Source organism: Alosa sapidissima, chromosome 24 (assembly GCF_018492685.1).
Source record: "Alosa sapidissima isolate fAloSap1 chromosome 24, fAloSap1.pri, whole genome shotgun sequence".
NCBI classification, from domain to species: Eukaryota; Metazoa; Chordata; class Actinopteri; order Clupeiformes; family Clupeidae; genus Alosa; species Alosa sapidissima.
In genome coordinates this window covers 24,654,422-24,664,421 of record NC_055980.1, presented here as the reverse complement: position 1 = coordinate 24,664,421, position 10,000 = coordinate 24,654,422, and the positions used below count along the sequence as shown (strand labels likewise).

Genomic DNA, 10,000 nt, shown 5'->3' with positions numbered 1-10,000 from the left:
TTTCTACGCCTTCCAAGAAAGTCATTTTGTCTAATGTCCCCCCATTCATTTCTGATGAGATTCTAGGACAAACACTGTCGCGCTATGGCAAAGTGGTCTCAACAATTAAAAAAATCCCGATTGCGAGTAAATCTCCGTTGTTGAAACATATAGTGTCCTTCAGGCGTTTCGTGTACATGATCCTTAAGAATAACAATGATGAATTGGACTTGACAATTAATGTGACTGTGGATAACTTTAATTATGTGATTTATGCAACAACTAGCATTATGAAATGTTTTGGTTGTGGACAATCGGGGCATCTCGTGCGCGCGTGTCCTGATAAAAAGGATGACACGAATAATAGTGGAAACAGTGAAAATAGCAATGAGTCTAGGGGTGATGTGGCAGAGGGAACGTCTAAAGAGACCAACAACGAACCTAATGTTAACTTTGGTGCAAATAATGAGGAGGAGGCTGCTGCCTCTGCTAGTGGGCCGGAGAGCCAAACTCCTGATTTAACGTTAAATTCAGTCCAAGGGCACGGGGAAAATCACGATGTTAGATCGGCTGATGGGGAGGATCTTTCCGCACTTTTGGGGGAGACTATCACTGATTCTCAGAACTGTCAAGGGAGCAATGATGATGTCATTAATGGGGAGGTTTCCGTCGCTATGGAAGACATGGAAACCTCCGTGTTGGAGGAGGACAATAATGTGTTTAAAGCACCGTCGAATAAAGGAAAAAGAAAGCGCATTATAAAGAATAAAGGGGGACGCGCTCATATAGAATTGACTGATAATGAGAGTGAAAGTGATCTCTCTGACTGTAGTGTAACCTGCAGCTTGCGACTAAGCGGCTATCGCACTCGCAATTATAGAGTGGAGGATATAAAGAAATTCCTTAAGGACACAAAACATTCTAGGAAGGTCCGGGTAGACGAATTTTTTCCTGACATTGAACAGTTTATGAACAAATCACGAGCATTTATGCGTGATGGTAGCATCACTGATCAAGAAGGATTTCGTCTAAAAAAGATTCTCACAAAACTCAATGTTCTACTGAATGCCAACGATGACAAATGTTAAAAACAATTTCCACTTTGTGTCCTAGGATGGCTGATTGCATATGTCTATATTTATTTTTTTATTTTTTCTTTATAATGATGGGTGAATTTCGTGTTGCTTCTTTAAATGTAAATGGCGCAAGAGAAAAAATTAAGAGGCTCTCTGTGTTTGAAACAATCAGACAGAATAAGTTTGATGTTCTCTTTATGCAAGAAACGCACAGTGATGCGTCTAATGCAGCTGCTTGGGCTCAGGAGTTTGATGGTCTGTCCATACTTAGTCATGGTACTTCTACTAGTGGTGGGGTTGCAGTTCTGTTTTCTAAGTCCTTTATTCCCATCACTTTTGATGTTGATGAAGTTATAGAGGGAAGACTTTTAAAGGTCAGAGCCCAGTTTGAAAATCGTTTTTTTGTGTTTATTTGCATTTATGCTCCTACACTGGCAACAGATAGAATGCTGTTTTTAAATACTGTTGGAAATGTTATAAAAAATTGCTGTTCAGAGGATATTCTTATCCTTGGAGGAGATTTCAATTGTACTGCACAAAATTTTGACAGAAATCATGTCGAGCCGCACATGCCCTCTCGTAGACGGCTTGTAGAGATTATGAAGTCCAATGATCTTAGTGATATTTGGAGGAACTTTCATGGTGAACAGAAGCAATATACTTGGGCACACTCATATAATAATTGTTTGTCTCTTGCAAGACTTGACAGGTTTTATGGTTTCAAACATCAGCGTAGTCTATTCAGGAAATGTTCAATAATTCCAGTTGGCTTTTCTGACCATAGTTTGGTTTTCTGTTCTTTATTTCTAGAATTTGTAAAACCAAAAAGTGCCTACTGGCACTTTAATACCAATTTGTTGGCTGATGGCCATTTTAGAGAAGTCTTCCTTTTTTTCTGGAAGGAATTTAGAACCACGAAATCCTGTTATAAGTCTTTGCAGCAATGGTGGGATTGTGCCAAGGTACAAATAAAACAACTCTGCCAGGAGTATACAGCCAATGTCACAAGGAACATAACACTCTCAATGAAAAAAATAGAGGAGGAAATAATCGAACTTCAAAATCTGGCAGAACAAACGGGTGATCAGGCACCCACTGAAATTCTTAACTCAAAAAAGAAAACATTGGCTGACTTTTTAGGTTTGAGGGCACAGGGAGCTCTGGTCAGGTCCCGCTTCCAGAGTGTGGAGCTGATGGATGTACCATCAAAATTCTTTTTTAACTTGGAGGTAAAGAATGGACAGAGGAAGTTCATTCATGCTTTGAGGTCTGAAGATGGGAGAATCCTTTCTAATTCTCCAGAAATACGCAATAGAGCAGTACATTTTTATAAGGAGCTTTATAACAGCGAAAATCCACAAGATCAGGCGACTGACAAGGCTTTTCTTTGTGACCTACCTAAGGTATCTGAAGAGGCAAACACAGCCCTTGGAAGGGTGTTGACCCTAGAGGAGCTGGAGAGAGCCCTCCACAGTATGGAGAGTGGCAAAGCACCTGGGGTGGATGGCCTGCCAGTAGACTTTTATAAGTCCTTTTGGCCAGAGTTGGGCACAGATGTGCTTGCTGTTCTGAGAGACAGCATCACCAGAGGGGTGCTGCCACTGAGCTGCCGTAGAGCAGTGCTCACTTTACTGCCAAAAAAGGGAGACCTGACAGATATAAGGTCCTGGAGGCCGGTGTCAGTCCTCTGCTCTGAATACAAACTGCTGTCTAAAGTTTTAGCAAATAGACTTGGGGAGGTTTTGGAGCAGGTAATCCACCCTGACCAGACCTACTGTGTGCCAGGCAGATTGATTCACAACAATGTTTCCTTCATCAGAGATGTCTTCTATATTGGCAAATACTTCAATCTGGATTTTGGTGTGGTTTCAATTGACCAAGAAAAGGCATTTGATAGGGTTGAGCATAATTATTTGTGGAATACCTTGTCAGCCTTTGGTTTCAGCCCCAATTTTATTCGAATGATCAAAGCATTGTATTGTGACATTGAAAGTATTCTCAAGGTTAATGGTGACTTGTGCGCTCCTTTTAAGGTATACAGAGGTGTCCGTCAAGGATGTCCCTTGTCGGGCATGCTGTATAGTCTGGCTATTGAACCTTTCCTTGTAAGGTTGAGGAAGGAGATTGTTGGAGTGAAAATCCCTAACTGTGATGATGTTTTTAAATTGTCAGCTTATGCTGACGATGTGGCTGTCCTTGTTAATGGCCAGAGAGATGTTGACACGCTTTTAAAAATTTGCAATGAATTTAAGGTTGTTTCTTCAGCAAAGGTAAATTGGTCAAAAAGCATAGCCTTGCTGGTTGGGAGTTGGGTGAGTGGCGAACCTGGTCTGCCTGATGGCTTAGTTTGGAATAGGGGTGGTTTTAAATACCTGGGTGTTTTCTTAGGTGATGATGCTTTTATTCAAAAGAATTTTGATGGGGTAATTGAAAAAGTTAAAGGTCGTCTAGAGAAATGGAAATTTCTTTTCAGTATTACTTCGTACAGGGGGCGTGTTCTCATTATTAACAACCTGGTTGCATCCTCTCTTTGGCATCGGCTGGCTTGTGTGGATCCTCCTTCAAACCTGCTACCGAAGATTCAGTCAGTCCTGGTTGATTTTTTCTGGGACAATCTACACTGGGTACCTCAGAGTGTTTTATATCTGCCTAAGGAGGATGGTGGACATGGACTTATTCATCTACAGAGTCGAACTGCTGCCTTCCGTCTGCAGTTTGTACAGCGTCTTCTCACAGGATCACTGGACTCAAGCTGGAAAGCTGCAGCCTGTTGTATTTTACAACTTTTTGAAGGGTTGGGCTTAGATAGGTCTTTGTTCTGGTTTAATCCAAATAGAATGAATTTTAATTTACTTCCTGCATTTTATAAGAATCTGTTCAAAGTCTGGTCTCTGTTTATAATTCAACGCCCACGACAGACAAGCTCATTATTCTGGTTGTTAAAGGAGCCTCTGATTCATGGTTCGGTTCTTGATGTGAGTCAGGACTTGTCCCTGGTACCTACTTCTAAGCTTATCAGCTCTGGAGTTACAACCCTTAGGGATCTAGTAGAGTTTGCTGGTCCTGATATCAGTAATAGCCATACTTTAGCTCAGCACTTAGGTGTGAAGTCCATTAGGATAGTTGATCAGCTACTTGGGAAATGGCGGTCTCTCCTAACTGGGGAGGAGATGCAATTGCTTGGAGATTATTTTGGGGGGGAGTGTAGTCCTGACTGCCATGACCCCTTTCCCAGACTTACTCTACTTCCAGATTTAACAGGTTGCACTGGTTGCTTCTTACTCCCAGATAGTTTAGTTTTCCTGGGTCCTACAGCTGCAACTAGTAAATCATTGTACAAACTGTGTGTTCTCTCCCTAAATAAAAGGTCTCTGGACAAGAGGGTGGATACACCCTGGCGTGAAGTGTTGCAGGTTGAAAATGATGTCAAACCACAATGGCGTGCGTTGTACAAGTCACCATTAACTAAAAAAGCTGGCGATCTACAATGGCGTATTCTGCATGGTGCAATAGCAGTGAATGCTTTTATTTCTGTTTTAAATCCAATGGTTGATCAGGGGTGCCCTTTTTGTTCTGTAAGGGAGACTGTATTCCATGCCTTTATGCACTGCCAGAGGCTCAGACCTCTTTTTGCTGTTTTGATGGCACTTTTCTTTAAGTTTGATGAAAGTTTCTCTTCGGAGATTTTCATTTTTGGTTTTAAATATGTACAAAAGCATCGCTTCAAGTGTCAGCTCCTAAACTTTCTGCTTGGGCAAGCAAAGATGGCGATATATGTTAGTCGTAAAAGGAAAGTTGAGCAGGATGTAGATGTTGATATCCTAATGGTGTTTTCTATTCTTGTAAGGTGTCGTATGTTGATTGATTTTCATTTTTATAAATCTATGAAAATTCTTGATGTTTTTGAGGAAAAATGGTGCTACAACAGCGTGATGTGTATTGTTGAGAATGATAAGCTACAGATTGCACATTACTTTATTTAACTTTCCTAACTTTTACTTTTTGAGTATAGTGTCAAGTTGATCTTGATGTATTTTTAAGATTGTAATAAAGAGTTTTTGAAAATTCAAAAAAAAAAAAAAAAAAATTCTCTCTCAGTTGTTCTCTCTTTCTCTCTCTCCCTCTCTCTCTTCAGTTGTTCTGTCCCTCTCTCTCTCTTTCTCTCTTTCTCTCTTTCTCTCCAGGTGTTCTTTCTCTTTCTCTCTCTCTTCAGGTGTTCTCTCTTTCTCTCTCTCCCTCTCTCTCTTCAGTTGTTCTGTCCCTCTCTCTCTCTCTCTCTCTCTCTCTCTCTCTTTCTCTCTCTCTCCAGGTGTTCTCTTTCTCTCTCTCTCTCTCTCCATGTGTTCTCTCTCTCCCTCTCTCTCTTTCTCTCTCCATATATCCCCCAGTTTGTTCTCTCCTTTTTATATTGCTGTCTCCGTATCTGTGCCCATGTGTTGGTAAAGCAATAAGCTCTTTCTTTCTTATTTGGTTCTGCAGGTTATTGGTGGAATCATGCTCTAATATAGGAGTATTGCACCTCTCTGGTTATGTTTCTTCTCTCATTCTCTCTCCCTGTCTCTTGTTCCTCCTCTTCTCTCATTCTCTCTCCCTGTCTCTTGTTCCTCCTCTCCCTCTGTTTCTGTCTCAGTCCTCTTCAGATGCAATCTGATTGGTCTTCCTTTCCTTCTCTCTCTCTCTCTCTCTCTCTCTCTCAATTCAATTCAATTCAATTCAATTCAAGAAAGCTTTATTGGCTTGAACGTTTCAGTAACATTATTGCCAAAGCTCAATTACATATACACATAGAAGGACAAATATGTTAAAAAGAACTCTGAATTATTTTTCTCCCTCCCTCTCTCTCTCTCCCTCTACCTCTCTTTCTATCTCCTCTCTCCCTGTTTTTTCCTGCCTGTCTTCTGGATAAACTGCTTAGTGTGTTTCAATAGACCCCATTCCGTTGCTCCACAGCTCTCCTGCTCTTTGGCTAGAGGAGTGGGGTCCTGCCTGGGGGAGTGGGGTCTGGGGGAGTGGGGTCTGGGGGAGTGGGGTCCTGCCTGGGGGAGTGGGGTCCTGTCTGGGGGAGTGGGGTCCTGCCTGGGGGAGTGGGGTCTGGGGGAGTGGGGTCCTGCCTGGGGGAGTGGGGTCCTGTCTGGGGGAGTGGGGTCTGGGGGAGTGGGGTCCTGTCTGGGGGAGTGGGGTCTGGGGGAGTGGGGTCCTGTCTGGGGGAGTGGGGTCCTGTCTGGGGGAGTGGGGTCCTGCCTGGGGGAGTGGGGTCCTGTCTGGGGGAGTGGGGTCTGGGGGAGTGGGGTCTGGGGGAGTGGGGTCCTGCCTGGGGGAGTGGGGTCCTGTCTGGGGGAGTGGGGTCTGGGGGAGTGGGGTCCTGTCTGGGGGAGTGGGGTCCTGCTGGGGGAGTGGGGTCCTGTCTGGGGGAGTGGGCTCCTGTCTGGGGGAGTGGGGTCCTGTCTGGGGGAGTGGGGTCTGGGGGAGTGGGGTCCTGCCTGGGGGAGTGGGGTCCTGTCTGGGGGAGTGGGGTCTGGGGGAGTGGGGTCCTGTCTGGGGGAGTGGGGTCCTGTCTGGGGGAGTGGGGTCTGGGGGAGTGGGGTCTGGGGGAGTGGGGTCCTGTCTGGGGGAGTGGGGTCCTGCTGGGGGAGTGGGGTCCTGTCTGGGGGAGTAGGGTCCTGTCTGGGGGAGTGGGCTCCTGTCTGGAGGAGTGGGGTCCTGTCTGGGGGAGTGGGGTCCTGTCTGGCTGTAATTTGCTTTGCTGTGCTGCCTCCACCTGCTTTCCCAGTGGAGACAGTCTTCCTCCTCCAGGTGTCTGCCAGATCTGCCACTGCTAGCCTATCACGTGAACTCAAGACAGCCATGGGATATGATATCTGTGCGTGTGCGTGTGCGTGTGCGTGTGCGTGTCTGTGTCTGTGTCTGTGTGTGGTCATGAGACTCAAAAACACCATGGGCCCTAATTTGAATGATAGGCACAGAGTAAAGTCAAAAATCTTGCCTCCTTATTAAATTAATATTTGCAGTTTTTAGGCATTGAGTGCGTGCGTGCGTGCGTGCGTGCGTGCGTGCATGCTTGCGTGTGTGCGTGAGTGTTTGGGAGTGTGTTTGTGTGAGAGAGAAAGAGGATGAGAGTGTGACAGTTGACTGTAAGAATGTGAGTGTGTAAATCTGTGTGTGTATTTGTGTGTGTGTATGTGTATGTGTATGTGTGTGTGTGTGTGTGTGTGTGTGTGTGTGTGTGTGTGTGTACTGTAGGTGTGGGTGCGCACATGTATTATCCTTGTGTGTCTTACAATATTGACAGTGGTCAGTGATTGCAGGCATTGTGAGTAGAGAGATGCCATATTGACCGTCTGGGTAGAGAGCCTCTTGTTCTGATGGGAACTCCTGGCCACAGTCAGACTCCTGCCGTCTCCGCTGTCAATTGACAGACCTCTTATGTTTTGATTGACAAATGGAACTAAATTGACTCAGAATCACCTTTTCGCCGACGCTGCGTGTTGCTGTCACTCTCAGCGGCTATCCCAGAATCCTTTGTGTCGACATTGGAACAGATCCATTATTTTTGTGTCACATTGAACTCAGTGGGAATAGCAAAGCGGCTTTCACACGTGATGTGGATTGTATGAGGCAATTTTGTGATTGGTTTTGGAATAAAATTGTGAAATAAACCTAAAAATCCCTTCGTTGCCGTGGAGACGCTGCGTGCGTCGTTTGTGATTTGGGCGTTTTCAGGGGAACTTGAATCTCATGTAATTACTCTGTGGGGTTTTCTAGTTTTCAATTTCATGTCCTAATATCAATTTGAATGAATCTCTTTCTCTCTACTATCACCATCCCCTACAGTCTTTTCCCCTCCCTCACTCTCTCTCTCTCTCTCTCTCTCTCTTTCTCCCTCTCTCCCTCTCTCTCTCTCTCTCCCTCCCTCTCTCTCTCTCTCTCTCTCTCTCTCCCCCTCTCTCTCCCTCTCTCTCTCTCTCTCTCCCTCTCTCTCTCTCTCTCTCCCCCCCCTTTCTCTAAGGAGCTCCCCCCAGCTTTTGGGCTGCATATTACACAACCATCTCTTTGGTCTTTTCACTGGCTCTGCCATGATGAACATCTACAAAATGAAGCCATCACTGCTTGCTCTTAGATAGCCGGCATGACTAACCGGTGCTGGGGGGGGGGCAGACGCAGATCGCAGATCTTGCAAGGCTAGTTTCCTACTTTGCCGGGACGCAGGTCTTGCAAGGCTAGTTTCCTACTTTGCCGGGACGCAGATCTTGCAAGGCTAGTTTCCTACTTTACCGGGACGCAGGTCTTGCAAGGCTAGTTTCCTACTTTGCCGGGACGCAGGTCTTGCAAGGCTAGTTTCCTACTTTGCCGGGACGCAGGTCTTGCAAGGCTAGTTTTTCGCTCAGAGAGTCTCCGCCGCCGTTTTCGCCACAACAGATCATTTAACCATCACAATGATTTCTAAACTGTTTTATTAACTTAAAATATTGCATAGTTCCCCTTTAAATAACTGCAACCCCTTACTAATTCTCTCATCAAAAAATGTTTTGTTCTCTCAACTGCACATTCATTCTCATTTTTGAATTGGTCGCAGCCGGTTGCTGCCGGACCACATCAAGGCTCATTACCATAAAGTCGAACGGACTTCAACTCTCCTCTGACACAGCAATAAAACACGATGGCGAGATCGTCGCTGGCTCGCATAGAAAATAAATGACTTCCGTTCGCCAGGACAAATATAGACGCGTCCGCCCCACCACTCCTAGTGTGCTGGGACAGTTCCTCCCCCTCTCTCTCTATCTAGCTATGGGTCCAATTTGAAGTTCTAATATTGACAAAGCAGTCATGAAATGTATGTAAATGTATAAAATCTACATGTCGGTAGACTTAAAAAGACTTGTGTATGTACAGAAACATCAGAAATCTTTACATTTAAGTTAGATATTTACATTTTAAACTCAATAGAGCTACCTTGATATTTATCTATCTACCTCTCTCTCCATCTCTCTCTCTCTCTCTCTCTCTCTATCTCTCTATCCCTCGCTCTCATAGCTAAATGACGGTACGAAAGGGAAAGCGGATGGGCATCTCCATCCAGGAGCACATGGCCATCGACGTCTGTCCAGGTCCCATCCGACCAATCAGGCAGATCTCTGCCTACTTTCCCCGCCTCTCCCCCACCTCCTCCATTTCTGATTCGCTGTCACCTAACCAGGCTGCCTGTCCGTCATCCCCGTTGCTGGGGGGAGGCGGGGCCTCCGCGGTTGGTGGGCTGCTGTCTCCGATGTCGCCGGGGGCAACTGGAGGAGGGGGAGGGACACTGTCGATGATGAGCAGTATGGACACGTCCATAGAGATCGACAGTTGCGATAGCGACGACAACAGTGGGTCCATAAGCCATGGACGCTTCCAACAGCAGACAACATGTTCACTGGTCACAGTGGCTATCTCTGGCCTTAACTTTCTCAGTTATACACAGGGAAAGATGTTAAAGTCCTAGTCCGATTGGTTGGGCACTTGGTCGACAATCTAGCCAGATTAAAATACAACATAGCGCAGTATACAACAGCAACACACAACTGGCTGGTGACAGCCACAGCAGGTGCTGTTGTCGAATGAGTTAGCCTGTCTATGTCTGCCATAGGTTATTACTATGCTATGCTAATTCATATTATCAGTTAATATCTTATTTATACAGTCTATAGTTCATTTTCGACATCATGGCCACTTCCAGTTTAGGACGACAACTGAAGTGAATTAAAAAATGACACCGGATATTAAGATATACGTTGGGTAATTTTCTTGAACTAGCTGGTAGTTTGTAGGGCCACTCACTCATTCTAGCTGTCGTCAACTTCAGACACTGCAACGCTTTTGCCATTCTATCTAGCTCATCAGAATTAGTTCTATGACATTTACAATGAACAAACACAACCATATGGTTTGGTTTTCACCGAGTGCACCCC

The 10,000-nt window shown here is 45.2% G+C and overlaps 1 protein-coding gene across 3 annotated transcripts in view; it reads left to right on the top strand.

Annotated features, from left to right (window-relative positions):
• LOC121700370 (double C2-like domain-containing protein alpha) overlaps positions 1-10,000 on the top strand; it is a 52,290-nt gene that overhangs the window by 11,352 nt on the left and 30,938 nt on the right. For all 3 annotated transcript variants that reach the window (XM_042083279.1, XM_042083278.1, XM_042083280.1), the window contains exon 2: positions 9,087-9,418. In XM_042083279.1, the coding sequence (XP_041939213.1) occupies positions 9,091-9,418 (328 nt within the window). In that variant the 5' untranslated portion in view covers positions 9,087-9,090. The remainder of the gene's footprint in view (positions 1-9,086; positions 9,419-10,000) is intronic.